This window comes from Psittacula echo (assembly GCF_963264785.1).
Source record: "Psittacula echo genome assembly, chromosome: 1".
Lineage (NCBI taxonomy): Eukaryota > Metazoa > Chordata > Aves > Psittaciformes > Psittacidae > Psittacula > Psittacula echo.
The window spans coordinates 62,120,604-62,144,021 of NC_137735.1; the positions used below are offsets into that span (position 1 = coordinate 62,120,604).

At 45.3% G+C, this 23,418-nt stretch overlaps 3 protein-coding genes across 11 annotated transcripts in view; 1 reads left to right on the forward strand and 2 right to left on the reverse strand.

Moving 5' to 3' along the window:
- Positions 1-4,541, reverse strand: part of SEC31A (SEC31 homolog A, COPII coat complex component) — a 43,623-nt gene extending 39,082 nt beyond the window's left edge. For all 5 annotated transcript variants that reach the window (XM_080633406.1, XM_080633409.1, XM_080633407.1 and 2 more), the window contains exons 1-4: positions 4,402-4,541; positions 3,899-4,118; positions 3,232-3,314; positions 2,593-2,716 (exon numbers count right to left, since the gene is read on the reverse strand). In XM_080633406.1, the coding sequence (XP_080489532.1) occupies positions 2,593-2,716; positions 3,232-3,310 (203 nt within the window). In that variant the 5' untranslated portion in view covers positions 3,311-3,314; positions 3,899-4,118; positions 4,402-4,541. The remainder of the gene's footprint in view (positions 1-2,592; positions 2,717-3,231; positions 3,315-3,898; positions 4,119-4,401) is intronic.
- Positions 4,542-4,793: 252 nt separating this feature from the next.
- On the forward strand, positions 4,794-6,532 carry THAP9 (THAP domain containing 9; the record flags this gene model as incomplete). Its single annotated transcript, XM_080638831.1, has 4 exons — positions 4,794-4,954; positions 5,032-5,227; positions 5,308-5,590; positions 6,347-6,532. 4 exons carry the CDS (start codon positions 4,794-4,796, stop codon positions 6,523-6,525), a joined length of 819 nt encoding a protein of 272 aa, XP_080494957.1. The 3' UTR covers positions 6,526-6,532.
- A 6,765-nt stretch (positions 6,533-13,297) lies between these two features.
- The window catches only part of LIN54 (lin-54 DREAM MuvB core complex component), a 40,412-nt gene continuing 30,291 nt past the window's right edge, over positions 13,298-23,418 (reverse strand). For all 5 annotated transcript variants that reach the window (XM_080627579.1, XM_080627580.1, XM_080627576.1 and 2 more), the window contains 9 exons: positions 23,144-23,360; positions 22,326-22,399; positions 21,981-22,178; positions 20,140-20,231; positions 18,820-18,891; positions 17,802-17,904; positions 17,472-17,609; positions 16,602-16,804; positions 13,298-16,066 (listed from right to left, as the gene is read on the reverse strand). In XM_080627579.1, coding sequence (XP_080483705.1) covers positions 15,865-16,066; positions 16,602-16,804; positions 17,472-17,609; positions 17,802-17,904; positions 18,820-18,891; positions 20,140-20,231; positions 21,981-22,178; positions 22,326-22,399; positions 23,144-23,360 — 1,299 coding nt within the window. In that variant the 3' untranslated portion in view covers positions 13,298-15,864. The remainder of the gene's footprint in view (positions 16,067-16,601; positions 16,805-17,471; positions 17,610-17,801; positions 17,905-18,819; positions 18,892-20,139; positions 20,232-21,980; positions 22,179-22,325; positions 22,400-23,143; positions 23,361-23,418) is intronic.

Consider the following 23,418-nt stretch of genomic DNA (forward strand, 5'->3'; position numbering starts at 1 on the left):
GCTTGTTATCAAAACACAGGGTCACAACATGCACAACCAATAACCCGGTAACTGATAAAACTCCTTTCATTTCCTGACTGCAAAATCAGGTAAGTGCTCGCAACTGCACTGTGATTTTGAGCTCAGCTTTGCGAAACAATAGAGGTAATCAAAGTAAGGACTATAAGCCCACCAAAAAACCCCGGATGTAAACCTCTGCTATTTGTGAGCAACTCTCACAAAGAGAGGGAAAAAGGTGGAACTACAAACGTTGCTAATCCTTTTCCATATCTGTGCTCCTGGATGTATGCTTCATTTGCTGTACTGAAAGCTCAGCAAGTAGCTTATTTGCATCAGACACACCTGTCTCTTGGACCACAGTCTATTCTCCAGGCTAAATCACGAGGAATTAAACATACTTCCAGAAATTAAGTATTTTCACACCACTGTGTCCAGCTGCAAATACCCACATTTCCTTCAACAAAATGAACTTGCTGCATAAGAAAACAGCATTCCTGTGTATTCAGCCATGCAAAGGATGAACTACTTCTACGTAAAATGACACCCTGTCACATATCAGCTTTTAGGCAAGCACAAAGCAAAACACCACAGACTGGAAAGTGGCAAGGAGTTACTTCAGCATTCACTGTGTTATTATTAATACCTTTTGTTATCTCTGGACAACTTTCAAGTAATTTCTTTAAATCACAGCAACTTCAGCATGATAAAATGCATACTTCAGAAAGCTATACAAAAAAGCACATGTTGGGCGACAAATACCGTTACAGCCAAGTGCTTAGTCTCCCTAGTGCAATACTCAGCTGACAGAGGGGGTTCACCAAACAATGTTACAAAAACAAGTTGGTCTGTGATATCAGACAGACCCTTTCCCTGAGTACATTTTTATCCTTCTGCACCAAACTACGTAAGGTTATGAGAAACAGAGTGAGCAACAGGGCTGTCTGGGCACTAGTATTACACATTACTTTCCTTGGAGAGCAAGTAACAAAGCTTGTTGCAGGATTTATCTTTTGTGGGTTTAATCATCTGGACATTTTCATTTACTGCAAACCAAAATAAAGCTAATTGGGGCACTTCTTGTCATCTTTAATTTAAACAAATAAATAAATTGACCTCCTTTGTAACGTATTTTCTGGAGCAAAGTCAAACTCTTGTGTTGCTCTCCAAGGGAAGTACTTGCAAAGGAGCACTGCATCCTGGGTATAAGGAGTGGGGTTTGGAATCCTCTAAGCGAATGTCACATGCTGAGGGTGGAAAAATGCAGTCAGCTAAAATGAGGTAGAACAAGGAAATTTAGAATCAAAAAGATCAAACACCTTCCCCTGCTCTCAGCAAGTTGGATGTGTTAACATCAGCGTTGCCCACAGTGCAGGGCATTAAACATAGACTGCGGCTGTTTCACACAAGCTCCATTTACTAAAATGCAGACAAACACACGGAAAAAGGGGGGAAAAAGAAGCAAAAACTGACACGGCACAAAGCCAGCAGCTCAATGCCTTGTTCTTCCTCCTGCAAAAGCTACCACAACTGTTATTTAGCCGAATCAGAGAGCAATCGTATGTAGGGTCACGATCTTATTGAGTGCAAAGACACACAATTTCAACCACTCCCAAGTTTTTATAGGCAAAACTCTAGAAACCGAGCAAACTGCATTTGGTCCAGAACTTTAGGAAACAGTTGTAGGCCCTTAGGTCTTGAAGTTACAGCTTTAGAACAAGTAATGAAGGCTCACGTTTAATTAATTTCTACTCTTGTCAGAGATGGGGGAAATGGCAATTGCTTCTGAAGAAGTGTCAAATTCTCACTTGAACATAATGGCAAAATGCTGCAATTGTCTGCATCTCCAGTCACGTTGTTTCAGGTCACCAAATGAAAGAGTGGTTATGCTGACTCTGTAACTAGTATGAGAAAGCCATGGACCCAATCCAAAAGCAATGAAAATTTTCACCTGCTTCTCTACCCACAGAAGCACCCTGCACATGCAGCTACATAGTTTCAGCTCACCCAATACCAGCAGCACCCACTGGATCAGCCGCCAGAGCAGCTACAAGTCCTGGGGAGATAGAAGTTGGACTCTTATGACACTTAATACTTCTTTGGACAAGCGCACGGTAAGGAATTAAGAGCTAAGTCGAGCTGCAGTCAGGAACTTGGCTTCCCAGCTGTGGGATAAGGTATGATACTACACAAACAACATTAGTCAGTTTACAGGAATCTCCCTGAAATACCTAAAACACAAACAGGACGGGGCAATGTGAAAAGTTGTGACTGCATTTTCATAACTTCACATTTCCTTCTGTTCTCTAAAGAATCCCAGAGGCTCCCCAAAATAAACAGTCTGCATACATATCCAAACCTATCAGTGTCAGATTGTTTAGGTTTATGTCAGACCATGAGCTGCTTGCAGCTCCTCAGAGTCCAAGCTCACTGCTCCACAACATCTATAGAACTCACATGCCTCCACACTTCAGCTCTGACCTTCTGGTCCTCTTTTTAACAACTGCAGATAAACCTCATAAAGTGGCCTTTCCACATGCACCATGTATAACAGTTCCACAGCCGTTACTCTTCCCCTACAACCCCACTGCTGACCTGCGAGAGGAGGAGAAGGTGGCACAGGACTTCATATCCAGTGAAGGGTCTGATAAGTCCAACTCAAAGATTTCTAGAGAAGCACTTGTACTGAAGGTTGCATCCAGCTGCTGAGCTGATGTACCTGCAAAGAAGTGAACTTAGCAGTGAGAAAGCCACAACACACAAAAGAGTCATTGTAAAAGCAACATAAGTAGGAGCATAAAAACATAATGCTTGCACAAAGACTCTGGGATGGGGTCAGGTTTCTGTTTGTTAGATGTAGTTCCACACAACTGTCCTCCCCATGGTTCCCCCTTTGGGGATTTCTTCACTCATAGGAACAGGAAAAGCTTTGGGCAAGTGCGCCTCCCTCCCTGACATGCACAGAAAATGATCGGTTACAAACAAGCAGCAAGGGACAAATAGCAATTCCGATTGCTGTCACCTTACCCTGGCAGAAGGAAGAGGATGCTTGCTGTCACTTGCAGAACGCAAAACATGTTTTCATGCATGGCACATGAACTCCGCTAAAGGCACTGCACCATATAGCCTGTTCCAGTCTTCAGGACACGAAATAACTCTTACAGCTTTGAATCACGACTGCTTTGTGGCAGCCCCCACATGTAGCCTACTAGCACATGCTTCCCAGAAACTCACCTGTGGCCAGGTAAATGGGGTGCTGCTGTGCAGGACTCCATGCCTGCATGGCAGTACGATCAATTTCCTTCAGTTTCATTTCACTAAAAAATAAAAAGAAGATACTGCTTAAATGGAGCATGGGGAGACTGCAGTGCCACAGATTTAGCAGCTGCATTAGGACATGGCAGAAGCTGCCAGGGTGCTCATTCTCCTAAGGATATCCCACAGATGCCAAATCCATCCTCTCCAGAGCACGCTCAGGGAGAAGGGGCGCAACACTTCCCAATGGACACACAGAGAAAACCGATGGCTGCTAAACAGACTATAACACAGGAAAATCTGGGCAAAGCTTCAACTGCTCTGAAAAACCCTCTTCTAGCAGCATCAAGGCACACATGGGGCACCCCACAGCATCTTTCAGTCTTAACCCATGAAACCAACCCATCCTCCAGAAAACCCTTGCCGCCGAACACCCTCAGCAGCCAGCCAGATCTGAGGACGAAAAACGGTTTAACAGCCTCCACCGTCTCATTTCTGGGTCTTATTTCAACATTCAAGGGCTCCCCCCGCCTCGGAAACACCGTGCACGGTCAGCGGGCGCCGGAGCCCCATTTCCGACAGGAACAGAAGTAAAAAAGGTGGAAAACGCGGGTTCCCCCCTAACCTCCGCGTCGCCGGCACTCACCCAGCCCCGGCCCGCTCCAACGTGGCAGCCGCGGCACCGCCTCTAGCCCGCCACCGGTTTCCGGGCGCGCCCCGCGCCTTCCGGGCGGCGGCGAGCGGGACTCCACCTTTCCCTTACGCGGGAAGCGAGTGCGGCGGGGGGTGGGATAGTGTTGGGTGTGCAGCCGCCTCCTTCCTCGGGCTCTCCTCCGGGATTCTCGGGGCAGGAGCGGCGATCAGCCCTGGGAAAGAGGGAGACAGGCGTTAGGGGCGGTCGCCTCGCTGGGGCGTAGAGGAGCCGGGGGAAAGCGCCTGCAACGCGGGGCTCTGGTGCCGGCTGTCCTCAGCTCCATGGCAGTAATCACGGCGGTCATGATGTGAACAGCAGTGAGGCTCATCACCGGACAAGGACCAGGCCCACGAGCAAGGGGCTCTCCCGCCTTTCGGGGAGGGAAAACGGAACTAACACACTTGAGTTTGCGGCCCGCCGGCTTGCACAGCCTCCGGGCGCAGCCCTTGACCCACCTCTCACCGCAGTCGGAGCAGCACAGCTCCGCCGCCGCTCAGAGGGCGGGCGGTGCGCCAGGGGCGGGGGCTGCCCCAGCGCCATGGCGCGGCTGAAGAGGCCCCGCCGCCGGGCATGGTGCAGCAGCACGAAGCTCCCCTACTACCACCAAGCACCCCGCGGCAGGAGAGAGCCTTCTCCTCTGGCCCCGCTATATATGTATGGACTGGAAGCGCTGCTCCCATTGGCTGCGAGGATCGCCGTTTGCCACTGGCTGCTCATTCCTCTATCGCTGCCACCGGTTGGCTCGGGTCTCTTCACATTCACACTGTCCGCTTACGTCAAACCGAGGCGGAACTGCGGCGCTGCTGGAAAAGGACCGGTGACGGCGGCCGGAAGAGCTCGCTAGGCAATGGGGAAGGAGGAAGCGGCGGAGGACGGGCTGTGGCAGCCAATGGGCGGGCGCTGTCCGTGCCGTGCGGCTGTGGCGGCCATGACACGGAGCTGCTCGGCGCTGGGCTGCACGGCCCGCGACAACGGGCGGAGCCGGGAGCGCGGCATCTCCTTCCACCAGTGAGTGCGGCCGCGCCCCGCGCCCCGAGCAGTCGCCCTCCGTCCGTGCCTCGCCTCCCTTTCTCCATCTGTCGCAGGTTCCCGGTGGACGCCGCGCAGCGCCGCGAGTGGATCCGCGCCGTGAACCGCGTGGACCCACAGAGCCGCCAGACCTGGCGGCCCGGCCCCGGCGCCATCCTCTGCTCGCGGCACTTTGCCGAAGCCGACTTCGAGCGCTACGGACTGCGGCGGAAGCTGCGGCGGGGCGCCGTGCCCTCCCGCTTCCCACACCCGGTGCGTGTGGGGAACGAGCGCGCTCCCCTCTACCCCGCTAAGCTGGGCCGCGGTGACCTCCCCTCTCCCTTCCCCGGTAGGAGCCGCTGCGCGCCGGCCGGAGGAGCAAGGCCCTCGTCCGAGCTCTGAAGCAGCCTCTCCCCAGCCCCCCTACGGGGGACCACAACTACAGCCTGAAGGGGCGGCAGGCGGGGAGCGAGGAGGCGCGGCCGCCGCGGAAAGGCTCCCAGCAGCAGCTCCCGGCGGCCGGGAGGTGCTCCCGCACCCGCCCGCCCAGAAGGGTGCTGAGCGTCCTGTGGGAGCTGGTGGAAAAGCAGCACCTTTCTGAGGAAACCGTGAGTTTGCTGCAGGCACAGTTTTCAGGTACTGCTGGAGGCGTTTGCTTAAGGCAGAGTGTTGCAGGGCACGCACCCCGTCGCCACAGTTTTGTGTTTTAACTTTATGATATTGGTGTTGTCCGAAAAGAAATCCCTGTTAGACTTCTAGGTCCAGTGCTGTAGCATAAAGGCTTTGAGATTTGCTGGTCAGGAATACAACAACAAATCCTGCAAGGAATTAAAATCTCCCTGAAAAATTACTTGAGGCTGGTTACAGTGGTCAGGTCAGACACGTAACCAAGGCTGTTAAACCAAACCATGCCACCATTCAGCTGGTGGATGACTCAAGAATAAAGTTTATTTAACTAGGGAAACCTTGTCTTTTATGCTGTCTGGAAGTGAGCTCTGTTAACATTACTGATATAAACTGAAAAAGCCATTTCAAATTACAATTAACCATAAGGTAACGTCTTCTGTAATGTCAGTTTCTAAACAGCACCCACATAGACACAGTCTTTACTCAAAACTGTGGGATGACATTAGATAGGAAAAGACGTGTTGGGGTCTTGGCCTCGACAACGTGGTACGGCACACACACTCTTCCTGGCCACTGCCCATCCCTAGGAAGAGTTGAGGCACAGTAATAATACTGCTGAGCTATACACTTCACACCAATCTTCAGGACTGATTGGTTCCAAAAGCCACCCTGTTGCCTTGTATTCTGCAGCATTTGTATTATGAATCCCTCTTAAGTTACCAGCTATTTATTTGCTTCACTAAAGCTGACTTTTTCTTTTTTAAGCAGATTTGCCTTGTGAGTTGCACAGCTGGAGGCAGATGGCCGAATACTCTCCAGAAATGAGGCAGTTTGCTTGTATTCTCCACCTCTACCACATTAAGGCTTACAATTATCTACGGAAGATTCTTCCTCTCCCTCATCCTTGCAGTATGACAAAGCAAGTTTTTATTCATTCATTCTGAATATACTTGCAGGTACTCCTGTAGTAATAGGTGTAACGGATCTGTCCTGAAGACGTTCAGCAGCAGTAGCTTTTCCCTGCTTTGTTTTAGTAACAGAAGCAGAGTGGGAAGCGAGCATCAAGAAATATTGATACTCCTCAGCTTGGAGAGCTGCTCTGTGTCCATGCATGTGGGGCACAGCATGAGAATAACAATTTTAGAGTAAGTGTGGAGTTTGCTAAGTATTCCTAGGTGAGTATGGGTGTGAAAAAGGTATATTTTAGGGCCTCGGCTGCTGCAGGGTCTATATGTGTTTTACTGTTCACTGGGGAAGAAGGAGGAATATAAACAAGCACATGTGCTTTACCACACTGGCACATGCTCTTGCCCTGTGATGTGCAGTGTAGACTTGTGAGAAGGGAGAGGTGAGGCAAATAGTGAAGGAAGGGCAAATATTATGAGTAAGGTAATCTAAAAAGAAACCACAGGAGGCAGTGTTAAGAGAGCATATGTAATACTCCAACAGCAGAAACTGAGTGAGGAGACATGGGCAGGAATAAATGTCAGTAGAGGAAATCAAAACCAATAGGACTATACATGGAAAGCTTTGGGACTCTTTTTCTGGAAGAGGGAGAAGTCAAGAAGAGAACATAGAAAAAGAGAAGGACTGCAAAAAGCAGTTAAGACTAGAGCTTTGGGGTTTTTCACCTTGTCCCACCAGGACTCTGGGAAGTTAGTGAATCTCGACAAGTGTCTGTTTAAAAGTTACAGAAGGGAGTTACTTCTGTATCACAGAACTCAGTTGTGTAACCCATACAAGTAGTTACGTAGGCTCAGAATTTATTACTTTAAGTGCTCTCAGACCCATTAACCAGGAGTGAAGTTAATAACACACAAAATAAAAGCTGGAGAAACTCTCCCTGTACAGATTTTGAGTCTCAAACTCTTGTAGTGCAGTCAGTGTATGCTCATCAGGTACACTCATTGACCATACCTGCCTTGGGGTGTTTCACACAGCTTCCTACAAAGAATCTGCTTGAAAGAGTGGCAGAAGAGAGTGTATTGAGGAGAACAGTATTCCGCATGGGCTGCTGAGGGTTTCATATATCTTCCAAACTGGATTACAATGTGCAGAGTGGAGAAAACCAGTTGGGAAGGAGAGCAGTCTGGTGTTGCTGGCCACCTGCATAGCCTGATTTGCAATTCTATGTTTGGTTTAATTTTTCCTGATCTTTAATTGTCCTGACCTTCTATATATTGGAAAGGCAGGAAGCTGCTTTAATTCCCTTCATGGTCAGTGCTTTTGCTTCTCACCACTAGGGTGTGAGAACAGAAACTCAGACTATGCATTAAGAAAGTCAGGATTTGCTCTGCCCTAGCCTGCTCTACAGCTCCAGACATGGCTGACTATGTCCTATGTGGTAAGAGGTGGTGACTGTTGCTTCTCTTTTCTCAGATCACATCTCCTAATCACATCCTCCTCTTTTTTTCCAGTTGGCTGTCTACTAGTAAGGCTGCTGCAGGCTTCAGCAGCAACATTTTTCTCAGCCTTCAGGAAAAAGTGGAGAGAGGGGAACAGGACTACTGCTACTGTGCCCTGATGGTACAAGACATGTCCCTGCAGAAACAGCGGGAGTGGGACCCACAAACCCAGTGCCTGACAGGCTTTGTTGACTTGGGTGCAGGCATCCTTGATGCCGATGAAGCTCCGCTGGCCTCAGAAGCAATAATCCTCATGGCAGTTGGCACCTCAAGTCCCTGGGCAGCTCCACTTGGCTACTTCTTTGTGAACAGCACAACTGGCTACTTGCTCGCTCAGCTGCTTCGTCAGGCCATCAACAAACTGAACAACATTGGCATCAGGGTGCTGGCTGTGACGACAGGTGCCACTGCTTGTGGTGCTCAGACAGCCAGAGCTCTAGGGATCAGGATGGATCCTGAAAGGATTCAGTGCACTTTCCAGCATCCGCCTGGCTCTGCTCACAGCATCACATATTTCTTTGATGTTTGCCATGCCCTCCAGCTGATAAGAAATGCTCTGCAGTGCTTCCAGAAGATAGAGTGGCCAGGTGACGCCGTGCGGTGGCAGCACGTGGTGGAGCTTGCGGCTTTGCAGGAGCAGAGGATATTGGAGCTGTGCAGTTCCAAGTCAGGCAGATCTGGGAGTAAGGGGAGTTACCACCTGAATGTCAACCTTGCTACTCAGTTGTTCAGTGAGGGTGTTGCTGATGCACTGGAACACCTCCAGAAGCTGGGGCTGGCCTCATTCCAGAACTGTAGCGGTACTGTCAAGTTTGTGCGGTTGATGAGCCATCTGTGTGATGTATTTCATGGCAGAGGTCCCTATAGAATGGGACTTATGGGGCCTTTGCTAGTTGGAAATTACACCAAAATAACCCACCTCTTTAATGAGGCCAAGAACTTCTTTATCTCCTTCACGGACTCTATGGGGAGATACATTATTAAGAGCAAACGGAAACTAGGATTTCTGAGTTTCTTGCTCAATGCTGAAAGCCTCAAGTGGCTTTACACCAACTATGTGTCTCCAGAAAGCACTTCTTCCCACCGCCTCCTGACTTACGCCTTCAGCCTTGACGCCCTAGAGCTGTTTCTAAGGACCCTCCAGCAAGCCTGTGGCAATGGGAATCCCACATGCACTGTGTTCCAGGCTGCTTATCACAAACTGCTGGCTGGCTGCAACCTGGCACCAGGCTCACCACACAGCAGTGGCTCAGGCAATATGAGCTCCTGGGACATAGCCCTGTCTCGCAGGAGAGATCTAACCCTTGGCAGCGTTCGGACTCAGTATAACCCAGCTCATGGGAGGACACTGGCAACAGAGTACCCCTATTGTGCAGGCCTTCTTTTGCGTGGCTCTGCACTGAGTAATGCACTGACAGACCTATCCCTGCATGTACAAAGCATCACCTGCACTGCGGGCTTCATTGCTGAGCAATTAGCCTCTGACTTGCAATGTGAGGTTTGTGTTGCTTCCCTTTTTGAGTCAGATGAGAGCAGGCTAAGATGTAGGTCAGTACTCTACATAAAAAAGTTAGGTGGTGTGAGCCTGCCCTCAGCAAGCGTGTACCACATAACAAGCATTTCAGAACAAGCCCTAAACTGGTATGGCAAAGTAGGAGACAGCAACAAAAACACCAAGCTATGGCACTTGTCTCTAGAACAGAAAATCTTCCAGGAGCTCCTGGGAGAAAGTCCCCTCTTCCCCGCTCTCACAAACCATTTATTTCATGGGGAGGTGTGCGTCAACAATCACTACACAATCTTAGTAAAGGAAATAACACGATGTTATTTAAAGGTCAAAACAAACTGTGCCAAACACCTGGAGTTGAAATACCATTGTGGAAGGCACAAATTGAAGAAAGTGAAGGGAAAACATTTGTTTCCTTCACCACTGGGTAGCTGTCAGTCAGGCCAAACCTACATGGGGTCATGAGTACTCAGTGCTGTTCCAAGGATGGCTCTCTGTTTCTGAGGCTCAGTGATAGCCAGATCTAGGCAACACAAGCAAGGAAGTGATGTCTTCCCATGATTTGGCTGGCAAAACTGGTGTTGATAAGCATGATGTGTTGGGCCACTGCAAAGCACTTGATCAGAGGTTGGCTGAGCAAGGCAAGGAAGCGCATCTGATCCTGTGTTCCATCTAGCAATCCTGCAAAGCAGCCATGCATTTCATGTGACTTATGTGGCAGGCCAGGATTATCGATGGTTGCTCAAGATGCCTGGGGAAGTGGTAGGGGACGCTGCAGAGTGTACGCTAGAGGTGCTGGATAGCTTAGTGCTGTGAATGCACTTGCCAGGAGAAGACTGATGCATCTTCCACATGGCTGAGGAGAATCATGCATGCTGACAGTTTGATTTCACCAAAGTAAGTCTGCTTTAAAAAAGCTGGAGGCAAGAAAGTGTGCAGAGCTTTTACTTAAAAAGGAAAATAAAGATGTGAAAAGAAAATGGCACTCAAGTTGTACAGAAGCCTCCACTCCTATGTGTTTTATCAAGCAGCTAAACAAGTTGGTTTAGTCTAGATCCCCTGGAAGGGGAAGCTACAATATCAAACTGCACCCCCGAAGCCCCATGTTTTACAAGCAAGATAGTGGACACTGAGCAGAGAGGCTGTTGTCCATAAAGGTGAGAGGGTGGCACTAAGGCTGGGCCCAGGCTATTGCACCCAGCAGTGCTGACACCCTCCTCTGTGCATAGGAGCCCCAGGCACCAGCATGTGGGTGTGCTGCAGCAGGGCACAGGTCCCACTTCACAAGCATTTCAGGTCCCATTTTATGGCCCCGACTGTGCCAAATGGCCCCATCCTCCCAGAGCTGGTAATGTCCCCTGCAGCCCAGGGCACAGATGCTGTTTCCTCTGATTACTTGAAACAGATTTGGTGGTATCAGGCAGGATTGAATTTTTCAGGTCATTTCCATGGCAAGGAAGCTGCCTTGGTATACAGTGCTTTACCTGGAATAGCAAAGTCTGTCATAACTGCTGCTAGACTTTGCCATGCAGAACAGCAGTTGCAGCTATAGAGTTGGAAGGCAACTATTTCCCATAAAACTACGGCTGTTAAGTTACTTTCAAGCCACATGTTGGTGATGGAATGAAAAAAGGTGATCCCTCATGTCTCAGGACAGGAATAATATTCAAGGTGCCATTTCGCCTACTAGGGACAAAACTGGCTCTGGTCAATCTGGGTTCTTCTTCCTCCCCTAGATCTTACTTATGGTGGGAGCAGAGCTGCTGCACTGCGTTCCTCAGGCTGTGCTTTGAGATTAGCAGCACCCCAGAACTTCATGCAATCTCTTCTGGGAGTAGCAAACCAAAACCTCCAGAGTTCCAACCCCCACCAGTCCAATTACCTGTGCAAAAAGCCATGTTGAATCTGTCACTGCCAAGGACCCAATCCCAGCTACAAGAGGCTCTAGGAAACTATTTCCTTCTCCTTTATATGTGATTTTTAGGGCAACTGGCAAAACACTGCTGAAATCCCAGTGGCAGACTGATTGCACTCATAATGTAACACTTGTACTGCTTACATGTTCAGCCCCAATATGAGCTGGGCCATTGGAAACAGGCAGTTCCTCACTGTGCATTTGTTTCAGCTGGACATAAGCCTGCTGCCACTTTCTTTTTACATGGGAGAGCTTGTCTGGCTTAGTTCATGATGAGCCTCCTCCTGAATGGGAAGGTCATGCACAAAGATGTGCATGACCTCATGGCCACTAATAAAGATGTGAACATGGCAGGCATGCTGTGCGCAGCCTCCCCACTTCTGAACTTCTGGGTTTTGTGCTGTGCTGCCCACCAGTTTACTAAGCTGGAGACTGCGCTGCAGCTGGGCTGACACCGAGCTCTGTGTGTTCCTGTGGCTGACCTGCCCAATACCCATGACTGACACAGTTCACACATCCTTTTGTAATTCACTGAAATACTGATGACAGAGGTTTCCAAGAGATGCTGAGGAAGTTTTACAGGGCTTGGTAGGATGAAGTTTGAACTAAACCACGTATTTAGAAGTGTGGCAGTTACCCAGTAAATCAAATATTCTAAAGGAAACTTAACAGTTGTATTAGGAACCCTGTACCAATTGCCATTATTTCCCAGAAATACATACCTGCTGTTGCCCTCCACAGATACTGCTGGCTGGACTTACACCACAGGAGCTGTCAAGTTTTAGTGGAGTCTTTCAGCATTCCTAACACCACAATTGCAATCAAGTGATTTTCCACACTACTCCTTTTCCCACAGTGTATTTTGGACAGTGCTTTTTCTTCCCAGCAACTCCTTGCTCAGACATTCACCATCTCTGAAACACCCTCAACTCCAGCTTCTACCATGCCCTCCGCACAAACTTATCCCAAGTCACTCTGAGCACCTCATTCCTTCTCTCAGTCCTCTAACTGCACCCTAAGGTACCAGAGAGCCTTCTCTCATGGCAGCTGGTGTAGTAGGGGGAAAAGCGCGTTCCAGTAACATCTTTTGTGCCCTCAGCATCCTAACACCTCTCTTAAGACTCCCTCAGCATTGACTGTACACTACCTTTGCCACACTGCTAGATTTTTTTTTTTTTTTTAGCTGAACACGGAAATTGGCTGCACACAAATAAAACCAGGTTTTACTTTGAGAAACAAGCCACAAGCTCTCTTAGCTGACTTGTATTCCTTAATGCAATGTAGTAATAGAGTTTTTGCAAGAGCTGCTCACAAATCTCTGCAAAAGACACAAAAGCCACAAGAAAACAGTACATTGTATCCTGCTAACAAGCAAGCTAAGGCTCTCCACAAAGCTCTGCCTCAGAATTTTGCCTGTGGTCCTCAATGAGCTCTTTGTAGCACCATGCTGTTTTCAAGGGCACTGCAGAATGGCCTAGGATGTCCTTTCTGCTCAGTCCAAGCCTAGCTATTGTCTAGCCAATGCGCATAAAAAGCCCCACACTTTCTCATTAAAGAGTTCAAAAGAAATGAAGAAACTATCACGTGGGCTCAACTACCTGGTGCTGGCTTGGTACACACATTCTGGCCCTTTATGAACTGTGCCACCACGTGAGACAAATTACTATGCATGACAGTGTGCCAGTAACCAAGGGTTTATCTCTGACAGGATTTGATCTCATACTGAAAATCCAGGCCAGTTCTTACATCAGAAGCAGGCCTGGTGTTAACAACTGTCTTTTGATAGTTCAGTGAGAGTCATCTGTGAACAATATGCAGTGCTGAAGGCAAGGAGTACAAAAAAATTTGTATTTACAGAATAGTATAAAGGTTTATTTTTCTTTGTGATTTATCGGACTGTTTCATTTGTACAATATAGAAAAGTGTATTCTTTGAATAGGTCTAGTAAATATAAATTTAATTTGTCTCCTTTCAGATGTAAACAGAACTAGAAAATGAACCCTTTGCCCCATTCCCAATTATTTTTTATGTAACTGGATGAACCTGACTGTAACTCTTGTCCAGCAGTTTGATGCAAATGGCTAAGGAAGTACAAAACCCAATTCACACATTCTGCACCAGGGAGAGGGGAGAGAGGAATCCAAGCTTAATATTGGAGAAAGCTTGTTCAAAACAAAGTAGAAGAACAAGGAGCATTTGATTGCACCTTTAAAGTCTTTACAAGAAAAATATTCTCAAGCAATGCCATCATACATAATTACAACTGTCATCTAAATTTCACAAGTGTTTTAGCACACTGTATATAAATACACATCACAAAAGGTGCAATTTAGAGTAAGACATGGTATATATACAAAATTAACATGGACTGAAGTCTAAACAAAAGAAGGCATATTGCAATCTGTTTGGAAAATAACGTAAGTGGGTATTACTTTATTCACTTACACTAATTTACATTTATACAAATCTTACTGGACATACTATAGTAGGTCACTAGAAGTAAACTGAATATCCGCGCTATCTACATGTAAAGTTACTGCACTGATTTTTTTAGTAAATCCAAGTCCTAATTATGAAAAAATTTATGTACACAAGAGGTGGAGTCCCTTTTCAGAGACTTGCTATTCATTCTCAGGGAAATATTTATAGCAGACAAGGCCCTTCAGACAGTGACTGGCAGGTCAAACCTTGTTTGCAAGGACGGCTCAATGGTCACTGCTGCTGGCCACCTCCCAGGCCCTTCAAGCCCCTGAGGCATTTTGAGGAGGCACCAGAGAAGGGTCAAGGGCTTTTCTGCTCAGTACACAGGACTGGGGTGAAGACAGGAGGGGAAGCATCCTCCCACCCTATTGCCATCATACATGTAGGCACTTAGCTCTGCTGCTGGTTTGCCTAACCCCTACCTTTCTCCAGCCTGGCCCTGCTAGAAAACCTGGAGAAAGAGCTCTGCTGCTTTTCTCTGTATTTACATTTTTACATGAGGAATACTAAATCTTTTTTGGAAAAACCTAAATAGTTCAGACTGCAGTGAGACAGGTAATAAAAATGCCTGTGATTAAAACATAGTTATAGACATCCATGGTAGGTAAATAATCTACTAGGTTAATTTTGCAAATGTGTTCTGCTACCAGAAACATGATGCGAGATTGCCTGTAACAAATACTGAAAAATATCCCCTGTCCTAAGTCTATACACAGCTATAGTTTATTGCCCCTGCCCACCCCCCCGCCCCCCTGCTTTGTGTAAAAGGATCTATGTATCTGTTTTGAAAGCAATCCTGATTTTGTCCTAGCATCCTCTCTGATCATGGCTCTCAGTCATTCTAAACAACACTTAAATAACCCTTATGCCAACTAAGCTGACAACATACAGCGAAGCAGCGCCCTGAAGACCTGCAACCAGGCTAAACATTACCCTACCTCTGTTTGCAAGTCAATTTGGATGCAGATTGTCTCAAGTCCTCATTAAGACAACTGTGGTTCCAACACCTCCCATGACCTCAGCTTCTTAGGCTTAAATGCTTTGCAGGGTTACAGCTTGATCCTCAAAAACACAACAGACTGCACAGCCCTATCTCCAGTGAGAGATTAGGCTGTCGCAGACTTCTGAAAAACCAGGTAAACACCTAAGAAATAGCATCCGTTGGCTGCATGCTTAGGTAACACTGTACACTGAGCAGATACCTGGCATTGTGGTGTGGCTGCCCTTCCTCACTGCTGAGAACAGGCCACTGTCTTAGCCTTCAAGTTCCAGCTTAACCAACATGAGCTCTCAGCCACATTCCTATCAAAAAATTCCTGTTAATTCCATTAGCCTCTAAACTCCTTGGGCCTCACTCCAGCAAGATTCTCCACCACTTGCCCAATGCTAAATATGCAACCCACCCCTCTGTATTATTGCCTGTATATTTCACAGTGCTCCATGTGCTAATGGAACATGCTGTGTCAGGTCGCAAATACAAGTACTACCTTCTATTTAGATGCTTTTACACATTTCCTTTCAGAACTGTCTTGGATACAGTGGTACCTCCTTATTATGGGCCTGTTGCCAAAAGCATCACCTATCTGTTGACATCACCTGCGTTTTCCTGTATGCACAAAGTAATGCAACTCCATACACTGTAATAATATATATTATAATAATTTATATATGCCCTTCAGGTAATTATTTTGGGGGAAAGAGGAGAATACATCTAATTTTTAAGAAACCCAAGGTAAAAGCTGTACACCAGGAAGAAAATTGACCTTTAAGCATTGTCTTAAGTAGAAGAGGATTTAGCTAAGATTTAAAAGGCTCTACATATTGTTATAAAAAGATTTGCATGTTTTGATATTATGCAGGTCAATTTACAACAAGCACCAAATTAACAACTATTAAATCCTCTATGCCAAACCAAAGTGTCCCTGTGCCTTAAGTGTTCTGTTCAGTCCACTTCATTGTGGCTCATGTGCACGAATCAGCAGTTCATGGCACAAGGGTCACTTCTGGACTTTCCCGCAGAGTTAATAACTCTCATCAAACAGCGTCCAAACTCCTCCAGGATCATGCGCTCTGCTGCAGCTTTTGACTTGCCTGTCTTCTCTGCTTGTTCTGCCTGTGCAAGAAGGCATTCACAGGTTGCATCAGCTACCTCCTTGGTTACAAACGTAAAGGGCAACCTGAAACAAAAGAAAGATCCAGTCGCTCTCAGCAAAAACACACAATGTGCCTAACTCCAGGGCTACGCAACATTTTAATACAAGGACTGATGAGATTTCATCTGTCCCATTGTTTCCAGAAGCCTTTAGGCAATGAAAAGGGAGTGAATAAACCACAGTTACAGTCAAATGGTGGGCCATTGTGCTTTGGTGTCTGCCTCCATGGATGTACATTTTGAAACAGAAATACCCGAGACATAGAATTCTCCAGCTTTTACTCACAACTCAAGGATTACATCCTCTCAGTAGATGGGACACTTGTACTCCATGCTTTCTGTGAGCACATGGGCAACCATGAGAAGATTAGTTTAGTTATGTGCTTGAACACAGGTAAGCTTGGCATACTATAGGTTCCATAGAAAGCACAGTTATGTGAACAAGAAGTTCCATTCATATGAGTGCTTCTACAGCTTACACAGATAACATTCAAAGATGACCTGCCACATAGAAAAAAAACACATTAGAAGCAACTGAAAGAGGGTGCTGCATAACTTACTTCCCACCACCACTGCTGAGTGTTGGTGTTGGCCTTGTCAGCAGATCTGAGATCTGGGAAGATAACTTGGTCTTTGCAGCGGTCTGCTGCTGGACCCTAACTTCTGCAGCATCTGCTAAATGCATCAATGTCTTTCGCTCTGGGCTTTCTTCAAAATTTTTACAGCCAATACATTTGCATATGGAAGAACACATGATTTTTGCCTGAAAGAAACAAAAAAAAATGAGAAACCTCTTGTAACTGACTCCCTTTATGACAAGCCATAATAAAATGAATTTAATCTTTCATCAATTAACCATGAGAAGAAACCTCCAAGCACTAGTTTTCTAACTTCTCATCTCAAACTGACTTGCCTTCTCAGAATGCATACTTGAATCAAAGGCAAATCAATGGTTACCCACTCATCCCTTTGTTCATCAATCTACCGTTTCCAGTGGAATTTACGTGGTTGAGCTACGAGAGGTCAGTCTGCCACATCCGCAGACTGATTAGTCAGCTGACACAACAACTTTTGCTTGTCTTCTACAGACATGTTCTATCTCAGAGTGTCTGTTGGATCCTGCTTCAACATCTCCTAGGGAACTGGAGCGGCAGATTTCTTTAGGAAATACTGCTCCTCAGTAAAGGACAAATTCAAGCCCAAGTTCAAAGTTACTACGTGGTTTACAGTTAAGCATATACAACAGAAGTAACCAGTTTTGCCATATATGTGTCTTTCTATGTGCAAGCTGCTGAGAGAAGATATAACATTACAGCAGTAGAAAAGAACAGAACACAAACATGATAGTAATACAAAGAGACAGAGCAAATAAGAGAGGTTGCAGCACTGAAGGGAAAAAGCCAGTATCTTTAAGAGATAATGCTTTGTACCTCATAACATTCGCAGTAGTTTTTGAGACATCCCGAGCGTTTACAGTTACATCCTTTGCTGTGTCTCCGATCCGATTCTCCTTCCTTTCCTTTCCCTATCTTGGGCTTGAAGGCTTCAGGATTTCTGTCAAGGCAGGCCTGTCAATGCAGACCCAAAGGGTCAGTCACTGAATGCATGGAGCAGAATTTAGAGGTGCAATAAAAGGATTTAAGCTTTCCACTTGTGGGAGGAGATCAGGGCATTATACACCCACTCTGCCCCATGCCATAGCTTCAGAAGATACAAGCTAAACGGCTTTCATCCCAGGGGCAGAGGAAGAGGCCCCTCACCTTTATTGCTTTTTGCCTATCATTTTCATGGTCCAGGTTGTTATAACAATTTGTGCAGTTGCAGTTATTGCAGAATTCACCATTTGCAAAACAATCACAGTACCTGAAACAGAAGATGCAGAAGGCATTTGTAAGCATGACCATTACATTGGTGTTAGTACTGATGGCAGCAGCACAAGTTCCTAGTCTGATAATATGCACATGCATCAATAAGGTAAGGGGGTCACCCTATCCTCAACTTCATGCATACAAGTTGTATCAGCCTTATCTCAAGGCCTAAATCCTCTAGTGCAGGTCCAGTTGCTGTCTAAAGATACAGGTATAACTCAAGGGTGGTTGACTTCCCGTGGCTTGCCCAGGGTAATACTACAAGAACTAGACTAGGGTTGCCCTGGAGTCCACTACAGCCCTTCAGTTGGTAGAAACGCATTTTGGTCATTTTCAGCATCCTGAATGGTCCCAGAAATAAATTATATCAAAAACTTTTAGAAGCTGCAATGGCCTTACAAATTCTTACAATTCTTACAAAGACACTGAATAACAGAATAACTCATCAGAATGAGCAAGACTCAGACCTATCAGTGAAGAATCCCTTGACTGTTAGTCATTTAACAAAATGAAACACAGCCCAATTTTTCTGAAGTACTTGATGCAGCACAGTATTACTGATGCACTTTACCAAAGTATAGTAGACGCCCACTGATGATACCATGGGATGTCATTTCAATCATAGCAACAACACAACTATAGCTGCTGCGTGGAATTGGCTCCACCATGCAACAAGGCTGTGAAGTTAGAAAAATCATTAAATGTTAGGGTCTATATAGCTCACAGGAGTTGCAAAATTACACAGGCACTGCAACATCTTCACCAATATCAACAGCAACCTTAAATTAGCATCTAGACACAACATTTCTGACATACTTAAACACATTATATTTTGATGTTTGGCATAAATTTGTGATGTCAAAAATAAGGCTTAAAACCACCCCCCAAACCAAACCCAAGCTGTACTTACAATTTCAAACATAGAGACTTAGTACAATTGCAAGGCTTCCTGGGGCGGTTTGCTGATTCACAAGGAATTATTCTGTGTGGGGAAAAAAGTGCATTTAGACACATGCACAGTGTTTTATCAGTTTCTTCCTATTTTAAAGTCAAGTAAATAGCTCATAATAAAAGCTTACAAAAAATATCTTTATATTTCCCTTGCATTACTTTTTTGGCTGAATGCGTTTAAGTAACTATTATACACAGTACCTTTATATAATGCTTTTCAAACTCAAAGATCTGAGTTATTTGCTACAAATCTGGCTGCATGCCTGAAGTAGAAACGAGGCTTAAAGCCAGAGGAAGCATTGTAACTGAAAACTGGAATCAGTGAAAACTTCCCCAGAACTTCTCTACATGCAGGGGGACAAGGTTCACTCAAAATACTTATGCTTTTCATTGTGTTCTAGTTGGAATTGAAAACAAATAAAAACTTCTGGAATAATGGGAAAGCAAGCCAAAACATGGTATTCAGTTTATAGATAAATTTTGTATCAGACACAGACACTACTCTTAAAACTCAGATTTTGTGTCACTAATCGCTTTTGATGAGATTCATTCCATCCCTATCCAACAATTTCTGCATGTAGTATCAGAAAGATTAAATCAAACCCATTCATTTGAATAGTGGCATCTGGATTTGGGATTACTTTGTATTAGTTGAGGTTGCAGCAACAAAAAGCACTTTGTTGTTTACAATTTCCAGCAAACAATAACACAAAAGGACTGTGCAGAAGAGCTAAGCCTGCTGGATTGACAAAGGGAAAATAATATGTGTGAGCTGTTATTTTCATCCTTAAAGGAAAAATACAAGACTGAAAACCACCAAAGCCTTCTTACTAGGATCCATTTTAGGCTTCAGTTCCATTTTGCTGTTCAGCTTGATTTCTGCATATGCTAAGCATCTAGCTCTTGTAACATCTAGCATCTTTTTCCAGCAGTGCCCAGAAAAAACTGAGGCCTGTAGCTCCCAAGTACAATGCAAAATGAAGAATGAGCAACAGGGAGCTTTCAGGTCAACTTCCTGCTACTGAGTTCAAGAAACAAATCAAAACACAGCTTTCATCAGGAAATCGGCTCAACTGTCAGACAGATCCATGTCCTTTAGTCAGAGGTAATAACCATACCACAGTATACTTGATTTTCTTGGAACACCCCCCAAACCCAACTCCAACACCTCAGTTCCCACCCTTCTTTATAATGGGACTGAAAGATGATGCTTATTCAGCAGCCTATACTGCAAGAGTTTTGTTTTTGTTAGGTTTTGTTGTTGTTGCAAAACACTCACCCGTTGAATGGTAGCCGTGCTTGGGACTGGATACAAGGTGTCCCTGTAAAGCCAGTGTTGCTTGCTATAGATACATATGATGATTGCTGTAGCTAACAAAAAGGTTAATAAAATAATAAAGGAAATTAGAATATACACAAGAGGATGTGTAGCTAGTCTTTATTACAAAAATAATATATTCTGTAAGCACAGTTTCAGACACATATAGAATTTGGACAAGGCAACAATTTCCTGCCTCCATATTTAGCATAAAAACATTGGTTTAGACATTTTTGTTCTCTATTACAGTGCTACAGCCACACAGATAACAGGCTACACACAGAAGTGTTCAGACCACAAACAGTTCCAGCTCCTAAAAAACATGCTTAAAATGCTTTTCCCTGCTTTGCCCCTAATAGAGCAGGATTGCTTCCTGCATAAATACTTTAGCAGCTTCTTTTATATGTAAGCCACTTATGTAATTAAATACGAACAAGTCAAATGATTTACATTGTCTACATACCTGGACCCAGAGTTTGTTTTTCACATAAAAAGCCCCCACAAAACCTCGAAATAAACCTGCCAAACAATGCTGTTTTGGGCTACCTTCATTGGTATTACCTCCATGCAGTTATTTATTCCTGCTGGGACAGGTTCTGAAGACAGATTAGCACATAAAATATGGACCTACTGGGGCCAGGCCACAGGGGACAGACTGTGTCTGGAACACAAAACCTCTGAGGAGGGGACCAGCAAATGGTATTCAGTTTAAGGTAAGATTTGTGGAAGTGGACTGGAAAGACCCAGTAAGAGTCTTCAGGGTCAAACTGCATCTGTGACAAAACCAGAAAGGAACCAGAAGTGACATTGGTAACAGTAATGCCACGAGTCATTGTTTGTACAGACTGGCTGGTCAGCCTTCAGCTGAAGGTTTAATTTATTCTCCTTTTTATTCTGAATGTTGGCCAGATCTTGGCAAAGAGTAAAAACCTAAACCCTAGACTGGGGCTAGTGTGACCAGTACCACATGCTCCTGACCCTTGATAATGTGGTTATCATAACTAACACAATTTTATAATGCAAGCAGCCATTCTCTGTGACAAAGTAGGTCATGTATTTGTTCCCTTTCCCCTCATTATCAGGCCCTGAAAGTCTTGTGAACCAAGTAGACAAATTAAATAGATTGCTTCTTCCCCTCGCTACTGGTCTCAGGGGTCCTGGGCACAAGACCAAATACTCCCTTCTTTACTGGCTGTGAAGGCCTCAGGTGCCCAGACAAGAAGTCCTTGCCGCAGATCAGAGAAGTGTAACAGCACACAGAGCACTGTCTATAAAATCAAGCAGTTACAAGTCCTAAATGAGAAACTTGAACCAGAACTGCTGCTGGACAGTGAGACCTGTGACCCCCTCCGCAGCAGCCAGGGATGCTTCCGCTGACATCCGCTTTCTCTGAGTGACTTGTACTTTTCTGTATGATTTTCAAGTCTAGATTATTACTGTTATATAGATAAAGCAAACCATGTATTAAGATCTGACCTGACCTGCAGAGGGTCTAGGTGATTAGAAATTATAAGCTAAGTTGCATTATAAATTCTGTACTACATTACTTACATTGTACTACACTCACCCTGCTTATAGAAATCCTCTACTATTTTGATTCTACGCTATACTAATAAAAAAATCCTGTTAAGAAAATAAAGCTTAAACTATAACTACGATTTAGTGCCACCATCATTCTGCCAAGGATCCCTAAAGTCCCCTTAACTGTCAGGTGACAGCAGGGAAGTAAGAACCTTTAAGAGGAAGACAGTGTGTTCCACAACAGCACTATTTACTACTTTATCTCTGGGTTAAGAGCATACCTGTGTGACATACTGAGCTGGAAGGACCGCATACCCAACGTTTCCTGTACCAGGTGCTGGTGCCAGTACAGTGCCCGGTGGGAGGTTGGTGAGGTTGGGCTGTATCTGTGGCAGTGGGGTTGCTGGCATAATAAGTCTTTGTTGGGGCTGACTAGTAGTAACTCTCTGGGAAGCTGGGTTGATCGGTTTGGGCACCACCTGGGGAGGAAGAGAGATGTTAATGAAATCATTGTTCTGTTGATTCAAAAGGCACTTCTATTAGAACATTTCATTACAGTGCTGAAACCACTTTTTCTTCCACCCAGCCAAACTAAGTCAGGAATATACCTTTTACATTTAGCTCACCTGTTTCACAGTCTGTGCTGGCACTATGGGAACAGACATCCGCACCGGGGTTGCATTCACTACCACTGGCTTCGCTAGTATCAAGAAACATCACATTAACACACGTTATTCAGATTCCACAGATCAGTCCTCCAGACTTTCATATGCGCTTAAAGCAAAGATACTTAAACTGTAACTAATGCATCAAGATTAACTGACCTAACTCATGGCACACAACACTTATGTCTAAAGAACACTTTTGTAAAGAGGTATGTGGCACAAGAGTGCACACACACATTTCATGGCTATAGCTCAAAAACCAGCTTGAGTACAGAGCTCCTCTGGACACTGGATTTCTCTTGGCAAGAGGAGAATACACAAACCACAGCCTGGTTTGAAATCCTTTATTCCATCACAGCTCCAGAAACCATGGACAGAAACCAGCAGTAAAATCTGGTGCTTCTAAAACATTTTACATGTAGGGATCTTCAAGTTGCAGGACTTCTGGCAACATGTTTGTGGACTGTCCTGGCTTCATGCTTTTCATAGAGAAGATCTGGGACTTGCCATAAATCACCCACAAAGCTGACAAATTAGGGAAAAGCAACACAAAATGCTTCAAAGATTCAGGTCCAACTACAGAGCACTTTGTCACAGAGGAGTAGTTCCACATACAAATCAGAGATAACAGAATATGAAATCTATAGGAGCCTTACCACAAAACCAAGCACATGTGTCAGTCTTGATAGATCTCGATCATGTACTGCTTTTAATCCTTACAAAACAAACATGAAAAACCCAAGAAAAAATTCAGACAATATATTAGCACCAGCACTTACCCTGTTGAAGAGGCTGTGTATTCGTACTGGGATTCTGACTGGCCGATTGGGTTGAACTATTGGCTGTTGTGGCAGTAACAAGTCTGACATAATGGAACTTGCTTCCAGGTACCTGAATTTGCTGAACATTGGGTGCAGTTGCCAAGGGAATAATTGTCTTAAATTGAGATGTGCCCACTCCTCCTACAGTAATGGTCTGCACTGCTGATTTCACAGCCTGTTAAGCCAACACAGACAGCACAAAGTTACTTGTACAAAGGCAGAGAAAACATCAG